Source organism: Polyodon spathula, chromosome 13 (genome assembly GCF_017654505.1).
Source record: "Polyodon spathula isolate WHYD16114869_AA chromosome 13, ASM1765450v1, whole genome shotgun sequence".
In the NCBI taxonomy this organism is placed as follows: Eukaryota; Metazoa; Chordata; class Actinopteri; order Acipenseriformes; family Polyodontidae; genus Polyodon; species Polyodon spathula.
This window is the reverse complement of record NC_054546.1, coordinates 10,010,286-10,026,149: the sequence shown is the minus strand read 5'-3', so window position 1 is coordinate 10,026,149 and position 15,864 is coordinate 10,010,286. Positions and strand designations below refer to the sequence as shown.

Below are 15,864 nucleotides of genomic sequence, written 5' to 3'. Positions count from 1 at the left end.
TAATCCACTTTAAAAAAATGCCCTGAAAAACTCTTTCCCACTGCTGAAAATACCGTTAAAGTGCTGGACAGCTAATTCACGAGGGTATCCTCAAATGAGATTAAAATAGGTTAATAGTTATTTGGCATGCCCAAACCAAAATGGGAAATGTATCATGTTGTGTCTTCCCATAGCAGTATGCACAACAGTTACTTGTCACTGAGCAGTAGCAAACTTCAGGTGTAAGGTTTCAGATCAGGGATATGTTATTAGCACATGTGGCTGTGTAAAACATAGCAAAGGTCAGACACAGCAGATCATGCTCTAAAAATATAATTTACCGTCAGTAACTGAGCAACTCTCCTGCTCCCAGGTTTTCACAAAGCTCTTCCTAATGAATGAGGTAACAGCAAGTGAATGAGGTATGGAATGATATTACATTTTTATTGCAGAAAGTGCTTTATTATTATTAAAGGCAACTATGAAGGAAAGCTTGCATGTTTATAGAAATGAGACAACAGACTGCCACCCCCCTATTTTTCACAATTGCATTACTAAGAATATTATTTATCATATATATGTTTAATTAAAAAAAACCACAAAAAATGTGTGAATTAATGAATTTTCATACATATAAGGAGATAACAGGGGTTTGTAGTCTTCATTAAATCTTATTTTAACTTTATGAAAGGCTAATAGATCAAATGTGACAGATAAGTAAGGTTTAATGTGTTATTTATATTTTTGGTCTTTGATCGGTTTTATATTAATTATATATAATTAATTTCAGGTAACACAATCAAAACAGGGAAGAAGAAAAAATATTTAGTTGAAAATGACTTCTAAAGGTCCAAAGACTCAAAAGAAGAAAAATGCATATGCTTCAGTGAAGATAGATCCAGAGGACAAATATATAACACCTGGAGCCTTCGAGTTGGAGCGTCTTTTCTGGCATACTCCTGTAAAATTCACACACGTCAACGAGGTGTGGCCAAACCTTTACATAGGCGATGAGTAAGTCACAATTCTTTTCCATCCAATTTGGAATTTGTAATACCAGTAAGCAGTGGGATTTAACAAAGCCTCAACTGGAGCCGAGATTCTCCGTTCAATTACTTAGGTTTTTCAAAACTTGTAATCTGTATCAAAACTGATCCGGATTTTTTAATCAAAATTACTTTTGTCTGGATTGTTTTGATCTAGTTTTTCAGAAAATGCCACTGCTGGATTACATTTATCCAGATTACTTAATGCTTTATATTAAAGAAACAAACCTATACATTTATTTTAAAGACCTGTTTTACTAAATGTTATCAAAAATAGTGCATTACAGCTACAACCAACAGATCTGCAGAAATTAGAAATTGACCAGATTAAGGGAACTCCATTTATTCTTCATGGGAAGAAGTTTGCATTCAGGATTTGGTTACCTAAATATAATATTGTACCTTTCTCTTATCCATTAACATAATGTACAATAACATTTACTATCAAGTATAGGGATCTACAGTATTGGATAATTTAAACATTTCATGCAGTTTTTAATAAAGTGGAAATGATGATCACACATACTGTATCACGCAATGTCTTTCCTGGAAAATTGATCTAATCTAATTTTAGTCCTCATTTTACTTGTAGGAAGACCGCATTAGATCGATACAATCTGGAAAAGATGGGCATGACACATATTCTTAATGCAGCTGATGGCAAATGGAATGTTGGCACAGGTCCCGAATATTATAGCGACATGACTATTGAGTATTACGGAGTTGAAGCAGAAGATCTTCCCCGATTTGATCTCAGCCAGTTTTTTTATCCTGCTACCCAATTCATTGACAGTGCACTCAGTAATCCAAAAAGTAAGTAAAATCTTGCATAATCCTTTTTTATATATAATCAAGATGAATCTGGTAAAGTACAATGCATAAAGTACAGTATTAATATAACATTACTGTTAATGGAAATGGGATTTTAATTTCAATGTAATACTGCTTAAATAAATAAAACATAATACATGTTGTAACAACTTTATATGGTATGCCATCATATATCCTCATGTAACCCCCCCCCAGTTAAACTGTACACAACACACACAAGGATATACATTGACTTTGGACTCTAAAGTACTGGACTAGATTTGTCTTTAAAAGATTATACACTTTCCATAAACAATCAACTGTGACTAATAGAAAGGAATCATATTGAGTTTGCAAACATTTATAGAACATTATATTCTTATGGCTTATCCTTTAAAATAAATGTCATACTTCAGAATGTGAATTGAGTGAATTGTGAAGTACAGAAGATACAGCACCTTGGGTTCATTAGTCTGTATCTGATTCGGAGGATGGGGGCCTAGAGGTGTGGAACTGGATGCCCTAAAATGCAAACAGTCATACTTCGGTCATGTTTGCAAAAAACTAAAATTAAGATGTATTGCCCTATTTATAGCACATTTTAAACTGTTCTCCATCTGGAACTAAACTACACTACTAGAACTACCTGGGGCTTCCCCAAAATATTATTTTGGTTCCAGACACAGGACGGTGTTAAATATATTACTACTGAGGATTTTAAAAAAAAAGGCAGCATTTGACACAATCCTCTGAGTAGCCATATATCTCATACTTGAGCGCAAAGATCTCAGTTAATTTCTCTGAGGTGCAATTTCAGATAGGTACAGTATCCATCCTTTACCTAAAAGTTATAAATATACTTTATAAACAGTAAAATTTAGGAAATGTTTTTTCTGAAAATGTCTTTTTTCTTTTTTAGATAAGCTTCTGGTACATTGTGCAATGGGAAGAAGCAGATCCGCCACACTGGTTCTAGCCTACTTAATGATTTATAAAAACATGACAGTTGTGGATGCGATTAATGAAGTGATTAAGCACAGGTGCATTTTACCCAACCGTGGCTTCTTAAAACAGCTAAGACAACTTGACATAAATCTGCTAACAGAGAGAACGAATGCAAAGAATGGTGTCAATTCAAATGGTGAACAAAATGGAGAAAAGATACAGCAGATTTAACAGATTACAATCATGGAAGAGACTGAACAGGATAGGAAGGAATTGCTTCACTGCAATCATGCTCATGTTTCAGTTTGTCTCAAAATAATTGTTCTGTTATTTTCTGTCTCTGCTAAAAATTGCTTTTCATTTTTGCCTGTCCACTGCATAAAGTTGTAGCAGCCATAATGGTTTCCACATAGATATGTAGTTGGTTGGAAGCTTTTGCTTGTTCTTTGGGAATTAAGTTTTTAATTTAATTGAAAATACTGTTTTGTAAAAAAAAAAAAAACAACACACACCTGTCTTTTTAAAAATTACATAGCTCTAATTCTCCCTATGAACCTTGGCATATCAAGTAGTTTTAGCAAAAACATATTTTACCTTAAGAAATTCAACAATCCATTCCTTATATTACAGCAAGTTTTTTTTTTTTTTTTTCAACCTTTATTGGCAAGAGAGGGATGCTGACCATATCATTTTCATGCTCTTATCTAAAATTACTCTGTTCAGTGATTCAGCCCTGGTGATGAAATTCATTCTTTTAAATTATAAACAGTAATAAGTCCCTCAACATGCTATATCTGCTTTTGTGATCAGCATACCGATAACCACTGTAGACATGTTAAATTAACTTTTCATATATTCCATAGTGTGTTCAGCTATCAACATGCATTTAGTTCCAATTGCTAAAATGCAAGTACTTATGTTGTGTTGATTGTGTATATACAGTATTGTATTAACATTTTGTGAATGACCTTAAGTAAAGTTAACTTGTCTATTTGGTCCATAAAGTTATTTTTATATGCTTTAAAAACAAATAAGACTGGTATTACACAAAATATTTCTTAAATCCATCCACAATAACATGTCAAATGTTTTAGGTTTTCCTTTCAATGATATGGATTTTTGTTTTGTTTTACAATTACTTTTTTTAAAAGAAATCCAGTTATTTTTAGAGGAATATAACAATATTTTCATCTGTACTTCTAGAAATTACATGGAACAAAGATTTGTATTTCATAAACATAAAAAAGTAAACCAGTACTAATCACAGAAGTCCAAGAATGGCTCATCATAATTTATTTTATGTTAAAAATGTACAGCTTTTTTTGTGTATTTTTTGTGTATTGTTTTAAGAGACTGACTAAAAAGATAACCGATAAATACAGGACTTTCATTCTGTTCTATTTTTTACACATATCCAGCTTTCCTTCTCATTCCCAGCAGTCAATCTGTACAGGTACAAAGGCTACAAAAAAGCAATATAAACAGACACAAATACAATTTGCTTTTTACATGCGATTTGCTAGCTTAGATTGGTCTATTCACAGGCTACTGCCCTATGTTTTTGTAAAATATAACTCCAACATTTTATATAAAGATAAAAAAATCTACAGATGGAATGAAAATGTAAGGTTAAAGGCATTTTTGTAAAAGAGCAACTTTAGACTAAATTTACTAAAGACTAAATTTCTTTTTTTTAAATCCTGGACATGTTCTTTGAAATGATTTAGAACTGAACTGGTACAAACACTGAGATACGCTTCATTATTTAGACAGAAATCAGTTTGCATTTATAAAACAGAAAGCTGCCTCATTTAAAGAATTTTGTTACAAAAGTACAGAATTATACACATGTAGCAATAAAACATTTCAAACTTAACTGAAACAGGACTAAGTTTTACATTTTTACAGTATTAGAAATAACAAAAATATAGTTTCATCTTACTCCCATACTGGGGAAACCTAATCCAAGGCCAATCATTTTAAAAATGGCTTGCTATTAAGCACAGCACTTGTACAGTACAATCTTATGCACTGTCACTAACAAAGACTTTGTAGCATGCTATGTGTCACCATACCACAATACAAACAAAAAAATAATAAAATTAATTTTACAATAACTTAAATATATAAAGGCAGAAGAATGGAACACAAACTCAGAACTTCTGGATAGTTTTCTTTAAAAGGCTGTAATGTCCAAAAATCTTACAGTTGTAGCAGGCACATTAAATAGCTTCATTACATAGGTCTGCCACACAAATGCAGTCCAACTGCTGAAGCCTTCTTTGCCACAATTTAATAACTTAGGCTTCATTCATCAAAGGAGTATAACATATGAAATCAACAAAGAAAAGTCATCATTATTTGATGATGTAAGGCTTTCTATTTAAAAAAAAAAAAAAAAAAAAAAAATGCCTTCACAAAGACTTTTTTTGCATTCACACCAAGTGCTGGTTTTCAAAAAGTGATGCTCTAGGCATAGTTGTGCATTTTGAGATGAAATGCACTTATAAATAGTAAATAACATGGTACATTTAACGCCTCATGAAGGATCCATTTAAAGATTGTTTTGACATGCCTGTGTTCATGTAACCATGGTGGCCTGGTGGAGTGTACATCATGTTGCTGTGTGGTGGGCCCTGCATGGGCTGCTGGGGGTATGGCTGAGTTCCCATCATTCCCATCTGCATAGGGTACTGTGCTGTTTGATTCATGTACGCATGGTTTCCATGGTAGCCACTGTTCATCATTGGTTGAGACATCCTGTACCCATTCATAGCATTCAGAGTGTTCATATTCATGTTCATAGAGTTGACATTGTAAGCTGGCGCAGGCATTAGGTTTACACCCATATTCATTCGAGGCATGGCTAGTGTCCTTGCAGGTGCCTGCATGGCTACAGTCTGCGAGGCCCTTCCATACATCTGTTGCTGATGAGGTGACAAAGGAGCTGATTTAGAGCGCATTGAAACATGACTTTTGCCTGGCATTGAAGTCTGAAGTCTCTGGGAGGGTGGGAGTCCCATGTTTGGAGCTGCCATGTTACGCTGCAGTAGTTGAGGAGGAAGATTCATTGGGGGTGGGGTAAGGTTAGGTGGAGGTGTCATTGTAGCCTGTGCTTGGTGTCCTCCAGGGACAGAATGTGGAGACTGAGATAAAGAAACAAGGCCTGTGTTACTAAGCTGTGAAGATAGAGATACACTGTTTGCATAGGATGTGACAGAAGCTGAATGATTATAAGGCAATGGATGGTCCATAAGTGTGTTGGTTAATTGCTGTAGTTTTGCAAGGCTAAAAGTGGCAGATGGCTGTGGATAATGACAACCACCATAATCACTTTGGCCCATCCTTTCATAAATTCCGATATTTGGAGTGGACTCAGAAATATCTGTCAGTTGCATTGGTGATGTAAAGTTGTTAGACAAGCCACACTGTGGCAACTGCTGCTGGATGCTGGTTGGTCTTTCTAGGACACATCCTTGTGGAGATTTAACACTACAGTTCTGAGGAGAGTTAATGCTGTTCTGTTGCATCATACTACAGCTTCCATTAATATTTGTCATTTGCTGTGTCACAGCACAGCTGTTCTGAGTAAGGCTACTGGAAGAGATGTTATTATACGAGCAGCTATTTTGGGATGAATTATTTCCACAAATACTGCTCCCCAGTGTGGAATCATAGCTGCTAGGATTTTCATAGTTTTCAGTTGTGCTCTCAATACTGCCAAGATCACTAAATCCACTGTCTACAACTTGCTGTGAGTGGTCTGAAACAGAAGGGACATCCATCATTGGACTGGTTTCCATATTTTGTAATGGCACAGAAATGGCATTCTGATCAGGGCTAATTTGTGTATAGCTGCTTTCTAGAATCGATACTGCTGGACTAGTCACAGAACGAACCGATTGACTGGGATGGGAATGGACTGATGATATGGGACTGCTATGATCCGACTGATGGCAGTCATCTATTATTGTCATTTGAGGGCTTTGGTCTATATGTGTATAACTTTGCAAGCTCCTACATGCTTCCTGTGTTTCCACACAGTCTTGGAAAGTATCTTCCTGCTCACTACTTTCTTGGGTAAGAGCCTGTACTGCCTGCACAGTTTCAGTGTCAATTTCTGTATAAACAGTGGGACCATCTTTTATAACAGGGCTCAATGCTTCACTTTCCTTTTGGTCAGGGTCATGACTATTTTCACCTTCACACTCAGAATCAACAGCATGTTCAGAATCAGCAGCAATATCATTATCATCATCATCATCATCATTATCATTATCAATATCAGCTGGAAGATCTCCACCACAGTTCACAATAGTATCATCCTTATGATCATTTTGCACAGCACTGGCTGTAACATTCATGTCTAAAAAAGGTTGCCGACACTCGGGCTGCTCCTTCAATACCAAGACAGAAGCCTCTTCCTTTTCTAGCTCTGATGAATCTACATGGCTGTCATCTTCATCATCAGCATCATGATCTTCGTTATGCACTGGTTCCTCTTCATCTTCATCTTCCTCCTCATGTTCCCCTGCAGGGGCAGGTTCCTCCTGCTGTTCAGCTACATTCTCAGTTTCTTCTTGGTCCTTACCTCCACGATCAGGACCTTCTTGGCCTTCATCATGACTGTTGGTATCTTCAGGAGACCCTATTACATCAAATTTCTCTTCCTGTGTTTTAGAAAGCACCTCTTCAGGACTCTGAGACACAGAGAGCAACTTTTCAAGATCAGTATCCAACAGGTCAGTTTCTTTACTCAGGTCACCGTCTTCCTCTGTGATCGCAGAGGCTTTTTCTGGGTGTTCCTTCTGTTCCTCTAACAAGACCTGATGGTCGGCTTCCATAGGAGTTTCAGGGGGTGTGTACAGATTCAGCTTGAATCCAGTCTTTCTTTCCTTCTTGCGCCTCCACTTAGGAGGACCTCGCTTTACTCCTTTTGGCCAACCTTTTTTACGCTTCACAGGTTGAGGATTGTCTTCCTTATTCTTTTTTAACACAGCCCCACTAGATGGCAGGCCTACAAATACGCACACAAAAAAAATGGTTTAGTAAGTTAATAAAGTCAGTATTACAATATTGGCAGAACTGTATCTCATCCTTCAGCTAATACTAGTGATTTTTGATACACAAATTATAGCTGGGAAATGCTTAATTATAAATGTAACCGACTTTGTATTCAGCCAATTTATTTATACTAAATATCAATACAAAGAATGTTAGGGAAAATAAATGTTCTTAAACAAAAACGGTATTCTCCTGTTTTGTCCTGAAAGTATCTGTACTTATAATGAACAGTGAACTCCTGAACTGGCGACAAAAGCATTCACAAATAAGTAAATTACAGAATGCAGTTAACATGAGTATAGGGACAGTAGGTATTACAATAACACGGCTTTATATTTAACTAAAAAACTAATTATTGACAGAAAACAAGAAAATAAATGAAAATCCTATCAAAACAGTTAAATTCAGCTAATCCACTCTTATTCTTTACTGTTACTATTGACAACTAAGAGGTGTCAATTGAAATTAAACTTGCCAAAAACATTCTGGGGAAAACAGGGGGGTAAATGTCAAGAAAGGAAGAAACAAGAAAACAAAAAATACCTTGATTTTGCCCTTCCTCCTGAACTTGACTTCTGTATTTATGTTTGTCATTTTCTTCAGCTTTAATGTACCTCTGCTTGCCACAACAGTATTTCAAGATTTTTCTGACTGGCTTTTCTTCATTTTCTCCATCCCTCTGGCATGTAGGTTCTAGTAGGGGCATTGGCCATTCCTCATCAGAGTTCTCAAAGGGTTCACGAAGAACCTCGGTTGTTTCAGATATAGTTTCTGTTGTAACACTACTGTTAATACGCCTACGTTTACGACCCCTTTTTCTTCTGGGGATGGGAGGTCTCTGGGGAAAAAAAAACAAAAAAAAAGCAAGAATGCATTAGGGATTGTAAAATATTACATTTGTTGCTTTATGTTTGTGTGTTAGGCAAAAAAAAAAAAAAAAAAAAAAAAAAAAGAGGAACAAATATCTACAAAATGACCTTATCCTCATGGTTACCAGAAGCATACCCAGATTTATGAAGTACTAATATGTGTCTACTACTAGCCTCCTTTGTCACGAAAAAACAAAACTGCTTATCAGTAAAATATGGATATTTTCTAGTCCTTGAGTCATTCTAGGTTTGACATGAGCAGCACTAATTTTGGACACAAGAGGGCGGTGCATTACAAGCTTAAATTAAACTGCTGTTACAACCATGTTATTCCCCACAAATAAAAAAAATTTACTTCTTAACATATATTGTAGGCCACATCATAGTCTGGCCTACTGTACTACATAGGGATAACATGTCCTACACTCACAAGATGACACAATTTCATTAAATGAGCATGTCAAGTCATATGCTTTCTAATCAAGAGCTGCAACAAATATCGATACAAAGTCAACCTTTCAGCAAGCATCTCTAAAAATATAGCCTTTGTTTACAAAACCAAAACACAAGAAACCAACATGGAAAATAGTGTTATAGTATGTGTAACATACATGGAATATCTCCGTTTCAAATTTGCCTACCTACAATGAACACTTTAGTTTATGCATACCTTTCTTTTAAAGCTCAGCATTGAATGTGCTTTTGTCAGTATGGGTGGTGAACTTGCTTGGGCATCATATTCATTATCATCCTCATCCTCCTCCTCACTGCCTTCTTTAGATTGATCAGCAGATCGTTCTGTAATTGTTGAGAGGCACTGTGGAGATCGCAAGAATGTATTTTTGCAAGGAATTTTCGTAGAAGGTTGTCTTTTGTTGATTTTTAGAGAATACATCTCTTGCTCTTCATTTTCCCAACAACTAGCCTGTTCCATTAAATGCTCAGCCTTCAGGAGAGAAAAAAAAAGGATAAAAATCAGGGAAGCATTACACTGTTTACATGATCAATCTAAAAAACTGCACTAATCTAACTTAAAACAACATTACCATGATTAAGGACTACAACTTGATTAGCTTTAGGTCTCATTGCAGCAGTTATTAAAAGCAACCACAGAAGATTCCATTTAATTGAATATTTAAAAATATTAATAGTGCAGTGACTTGATTCAGGTCATTTTGCACTACATTACATGCCTGCTGACACTGATCAATTTGAGTAAGTTAACAAACACAGTTCAGACTTGCCATACATTCAAAATGCGGGTGTACTAAATATAAACAAACATCTCACGGTTGCCTTCCTAAAAAACATATAGACCAATAGAACAAAAATCATCATTAGGGACTATAAAGACTACATACTTCCATTTCAGCTTCTCGTTCCTCTTCAGAAACAGCAGCATTAGAAACTACTAATGGAGTCCATCGCAGGCACTCTGCATCTACTTCATTCAGACGGGGATTAGCCTTCAGCTTTTCCATGTGCTTTTGAATCATCTTCTCTCTTCGGATAATTACAAACCTAAAAATTAATTAAAGACAATATTCTAGTACTTCTGAAGACTATATCTAGTAACTTGGATGCTAAGCAGATAAAGCAATTCACCAGATAATTCAATTTTTTAACTGTAGGGCATCCTCTAATTTAGAAAGCATAGAACAGTCTGCATCAAATCAATCTTTGGAAAAATGTTTGGGGAACGCCTGGTCTGCTTGGGATATGTCGCCAAATCTAAGCATAGAAGGACTTCAATGCATAACCTTAAAGTAAGGCACCCATGATCTGTGTTCCTGTATCACTACTGATGCCCTAGTGAAGGCAACCAGCTGTTTCAGTCTCCTGTTCTAAAATGATCCAGGTGAGCATGTACTATATGCCAATCCTGGCATCCTGTTAAAGCCTTATAACTGTGCGGTGACCTTAGCTAAATGTAAGCCCCTTGATGAGAACTCTTACACCTCTCGCAATCCTGAAGTCTTCCCTAGGATAACGTTAATACTGAACTTTGTGTCAAGGTATGAGCTTGACTATCAAAGGTTTTTATTCTGATTAAACAAGCTATTTATACATAGACAGGCACTGTTTCAGCAAAACAGGATCTTATATAATTCATATAGGTTTTAAACAAGGGCTTAGAGAACATATACCATAAAACATAAGAAATTTGGTGTATTTTGATTAAATCTTCCACCCCTATAATATCAGGTACAATACATTAGCTGGTTAGTTTTTAGGTTCATTTTTTGTTCTTCCAAATTCATAACACTATAGAAAAAATAAATCCCCACTAAACATACATATAGTAGTCTGTATGGTGGCATAATGGCAAACAGTTTAAGTTTATGCTTAATAGATATTTAAATAATTATTTTAACACAGTTAAATAACACAGCTCAATGATTAATGAATTAAATATTTCAATAGCACAAATCCAGCTAAAAATCTAATATTCTTAATTCCTGCATCTGCCCATATTCTTAAGGTAAAGTGTAAATGCCTTTTCACATAAAAAGAGAAAACTGAAAGCACTAATCTCACCTGCCATCCTGCTTGTCAATCATATTGAGCTGCTGCAGAGTAGTTGCTATGTCATGAGGACACATTCCAGTAGCTCTACTTATTCCCTTGATACTGATATTTTTATCTTTGTGGCAATATAAATACTCTAATATGACACTTTTCCAATACGCCAAGTATGACAGACGGCCCAGATCAGAGAGTGGCTTTTCTGGGGATCCTGCCTGTCCCTCCCGTCTTGAAAGGTGGTAGCCTAAAAATGAAACAAATACAAGTCAGTTCCCTACATTGTAGCTTTCATCCCAACTCTCAGTAAACATTTATGTAAATAAACAAAAAATATTTTTCCTTAAAATCAAGTACAGGATTCACTAAAAGAAAAATGTCTAAGATGTAAAATCACTATTTTAAGGTGGAAAGCCACAGGTATATCAGCAAAACACACACAGGAAAATCCTAAACATGAGCAGAAGGACCATCAGTATTTATACCTAGAACTAATAAAAGTCATAAATCTTCCAATAAAAACACACGCCCCAAAATATGCAGTTTAAAATAAATAAATAAATAAAACTTGATATATCTGGGACTACTCTAGGTTAAAGAAACCACTGTTTGCAAGTAATGCCATCAAGGAATTCTTACTCTTAAAAAAATTTACTTCCTTGGTCATTTCACTCCCAGGATTGTGTTCTCTGGGTCAAAGCATGTTACAATATGAATCGATCTGGGTTGGGACAATTTAACCCTCCATAAGAAATGACCTAGGAAGTGCAAGACAGTCTAAAAGCATGACTTGCAAACAGAGGTTTATTTAACCTAGAATAGTACCAGAGATGATATTTTAAAATTAATGTTTTCTAAAACATTTTTAAAAAATGCACACTTGGAGACCTGTATAATGAATGGATGTGCACGATGGAGAATTGCGAAACTGTTTTGTTAGCTACAAGTACTTTGAATCACTCTTATTATAAAGCTCTTGAGATTGTTTTGTCGTCTTTTAAAACAACCTGCACTACATAATGAAATTAAGCTGGTGGGTACCAATGCCCAGAAGTAATTGAATAGAAAAGTACAAACTAATTATGCCTTGCCTTCAGTAATTAGCCATATAGTTCTGCTGTCATGGACTGGCTACCACAGACAATAGATCAGAATAATTCACTTATTTGGTTATCTACATACTGCTCATCTGTAACTCAGTATGACCCCTAGTAAAAATACATTTCCACTATCTCATTAATAAAGGCAAGATTAAAACATTTTTTAAATCTATTATATAGTGATATCATTTATGTCATTGCTCAAATTATACCTTTACTAAATTTCTGCTCTGTTGGTTATCTGTTTTCTATTAAACACTTTCAAGTTTATTTCCATTACACTGCCATAGAATGGTTTAGTTTTAAACCGCACTGGTGTAGCTTTTGGTATCTGTTAGTGGTTTTAGCATACCTCCAGTTTGTGCCAGAAAGAATTTCTGCTTTGTGAGTCATGGTTAATGCTCTATTATGAGACATGACTGGGGAAGGACTAGTTCAGATTTCTCATTTTCTCTGCAAATACATACATATAATTAAAATCCCAGTTCAAGAAAGAATCTGAAAATGGCTGCCGTTTATAGTGGTGCTCTTTAATGTTGTGCAGACCCTGTTGTTTAGATCACTGATCCTGTCCTTAAACCAAGTACACTTGATCATTATTACTGAAACTAAATGTAACACTGAACTGTTCTTTGCATGATATAACTTCCATTCCTTTTATATTCAAACAGGATTGCCCCAAACTAGACTACCTTCTCCAATAAAGACTGCTTAAACCACAGAAGTACAATCACCCTTTGTTATTTTGACCCTCACTATCACAGATCCCCTGCATCATTTGAACAGTTCTCACAGTGAAGGAGAAAATCAAATGCCTCATTATAGCTCTCTAAATACACATATCCTAGACCCTATCACCTCCCTTAGAAATTAAAAAAAAAAAAAAGAGAGCAGACAAAAGAGTTGCAACAAAACCAAATTGCTGCCAGAACACATGAACAGCTTGGGTACTGAGAGTTTCTCATGCAAACTGTGAGGCCCTCCCATCTGCAAGAGTGGGGCCAGGTTTTAAAAGCACAAATCAAATCGATCCAGTTTCCATGCTGGTTCATTTTATTGCATTATATTTTACATTTATGGTATTATTTTCAGAAATTACTTTCAAAAGATTTTTTGTAATTAATGTCTTTATAATTGGAATCTTACTGAATTGCATAATCCAAGTATGTAAAGTGATCCCATAGATTTGAATACTTTTGAACAGCACCTTTTCGGAAATGGTTTCCACTTGGACAGATTAAAAGTACCAAAATAACTGATCGTAAAAAAAAGTCACACAATTATATTAGCAATAATTTAAAAAACACATTTAATTTTATTTTTCTACAAACAGATGGTGATTCTAATGTATATAAATGTTAAGATCAGCCCCAAACAGAACATTACGGGGCCGAGATCCGGGTTCCTTTTAAAACAAGCATTTGGCACCCTCCTTTATCTTAATTAACCGAACTTGCACCCAAGTTTGGTCTTAAGTGACTGCACAAATAAGAACATTCTAAAAGTGTTAGTAAAATCCAGCCACTCAGGGGCATCCAGCAATAATGTTAGATTCACCACTAATAACTCCATTAACAAGTTAGTTGGCACTTAAACATCTGTGGCAGCCAAACTGTGTGAAGATAATACATCCACAAAAGAAAATGAAAACCCGCCTTACGGAGGGCGTTTCAAATAGGAGGAGTTTGTATGAAAACAGAGAAAAGAGAGACCTGCAGCCAGAACCAGATTAAAAACAATATAGCCCTAGTCAAAAAGTTGTTTGTATGTGGATATCCACACCAAAATTAAAAGGGTGCACTTATTTCCCTTTCATTACCAGCACAAGTAGGACAGTGCAGCATTTTCTAAGGCAAGGATGCACAATACATTTGTATCAATTTTCATACAATTACAATATCAAGACATCTCTTACAAGCATACATGTACTGTATTCTAATATTTTATATCGTTACATTAATATATTATTTTTTCTATTCCAAATGTATATCATTTTTCAATTCCTATTTATAGGATTAAAATATACATCCTTTGTATCAAATGTTTAGTCAGAATTACAAGGTAAATCTACTAAGAAACCAAATTACACAAAACATCCCACTATACACACTGAAAGCATGTTTTAAAAATGTGTGATTGCGAAAACTCGCATCCTAGACCTGTTGATGCGGCAAATAGCTTCACAAGCTTAATTTGGACTTTGTTTATTGTACTTTAAAAGATTTAAGGCATGGATGTGAAACTTTTGTACAATATTAAAATCAAAGGCACAAGTTTAAGTTTTGACCATACTTTAAACCTTAAGACAAAAATGGAACTTGAAACTCGACGCATGCAATAATATTAATGTAAATTGAAACGTGTCACAATAAGCAACAAACGCATAACAGATTTAAGCTCCTTCTAACAGTTAAATGCAGTCAATCCTCTATACCGCCAAGTAAGGGCCATGGGCAAAAACGGGCAAAGGTATAACCCTAACCCTTCTTTGTTTGCAAGAAATTCAAACATTTTATTTATTTTTTGTTATACAATTGCAGTATCTCCAGGCCATTTTAATAAAAGATTAACCTTTTTTAAAACTACAGTACTTGTTCTTAACAGAACAGTAGGTCTACTAGTGGCGTTTTATAATCTTTTCCCATCTGTATGAACATACATGTTTAATTTTGAGGAACAGTGCATACTTACTGGCATTTGAACTTCACTGTTTGTGGCATGACTGTAAGCCTGCTGAATATTATGCCCCCTTAAACTATGCCATCTATTTATTTCACAAAACAATTTAAGCTCAACAGCATTCTTTTTTAAGCAGTTAAAAGAACGTTGACTATGTACAGGCAAACACATTTTTCCTTTGTTTTTAAAAAAAAAAAAAAAAAACAACGTTTGTGTAAAACTTGCACATAAACCTCAGCCTTACCATACTTTTTTATTTTCTGTGGTTTATAAAAGTCCCTTACGTTAGACTGCATCAAGCCTTTTTCAGGTTAAGCAAATCGACCAGTTTCATCAAGGTAAGCAAATTGTTTTTATCCATTAGAATGTCTCCAATTGTCCTTTGATTAAAAGTATATGCTTCACTCAGGTGAGAAAACAATTTGCAATGTCCTGCTTTCTTATTTTCAGATGCATACATGCAGATTTTTTTCTTTTGCTCTGGTGTGTTAAATGTGGGGTTGACTCGTCATTTTGTACTTTCTATTTTGCAAGTCAAAGGTTAACTGCATAACTTTATTGTTTTAATTGGCAATGATTATTTTGCTGGTGCTACAATAAGGGAAACTATAATACTTATATTTACATTTGCTTGGCTTGGGAAGTTGGTGCGGACACACAACAGGGTTGGCGATATAACGGGTAAAAATAGCACTGTTTTTATATTAGTGACATTTGTTCAGAGAATAGCTGGAGGCATGCGAGGGTGGCGTTATAAAGGGGGGTGTTATAACGCGGGACAACTGTGCTTTGTTTTCTGCCAAAACTACCCTAATAAGACCAATTACATTTACGATAGCAGTTTTCCTG

The 15,864-nt window shown here is 35.2% G+C and overlaps 2 protein-coding genes across 6 annotated transcripts in view; one reads left to right on the top strand and one right to left on the bottom strand.

Annotated features, from left to right (window-relative positions):
• The first annotated feature begins 279 nt into the window (after positions 1-279).
• Positions 280-4,164, top strand: LOC121325414 (dual specificity phosphatase 29-like). Its single transcript, XM_041267869.1, has 4 exons — positions 280-401; positions 770-993; positions 1,618-1,838; positions 2,755-4,164. Exons 2-4 carry the CDS (start codon positions 815-817, stop codon positions 3,009-3,011), a joined length of 657 nt encoding a protein of 218 aa, XP_041123803.1. The 5' UTR covers positions 280-401; positions 770-814; the 3' UTR covers positions 3,012-4,164.
• LOC121325412 (histone acetyltransferase KAT6B-like) overlaps positions 3,897-15,864 on the bottom strand; it is a 40,487-nt gene continuing 28,519 nt past the window's right edge. For all 5 annotated transcript variants that reach the window (XM_041267865.1, XM_041267864.1, XM_041267867.1 and 2 more), the window contains exons 13-17: positions 11,252-11,483; positions 10,075-10,234; positions 9,384-9,659; positions 8,388-8,682; positions 3,897-7,797 (exon numbers count right to left, since the gene is read on the bottom strand). In XM_041267865.1, coding sequence (XP_041123799.1) covers positions 5,312-7,797; positions 8,388-8,682; positions 9,384-9,659; positions 10,075-10,234; positions 11,252-11,483 — 3,449 coding nt within the window. In that variant the 3' untranslated portion in view covers positions 3,897-5,311. The remainder of the gene's footprint in view (positions 7,798-8,387; positions 8,683-9,383; positions 9,660-10,074; positions 10,235-11,251; positions 11,484-15,864) is intronic.

Excerpts from the sequence above, each read along its gene's own strand:
- LOC121325414 (XM_041267869.1), top strand. The coding sequence starts at position 815 with ATGACTTCTAAAGGTCCAAAGACTCAAAAGAAGAAAAATGCATATGCT. Across the intron at positions 994-1,617 it reads AACCTTTACATAGGCGATGA|GAAGACCGCATTAGATCGAT; the intron begins GTAAGTCACAAT and ends TTTTACTTGTAG. Across the intron at positions 1,839-2,754 it reads TGCACTCAGTAATCCAAAAA|ATAAGCTTCTGGTACATTGT; the intron begins GTAAGTAAAATC and ends TTTCTTTTTTAG.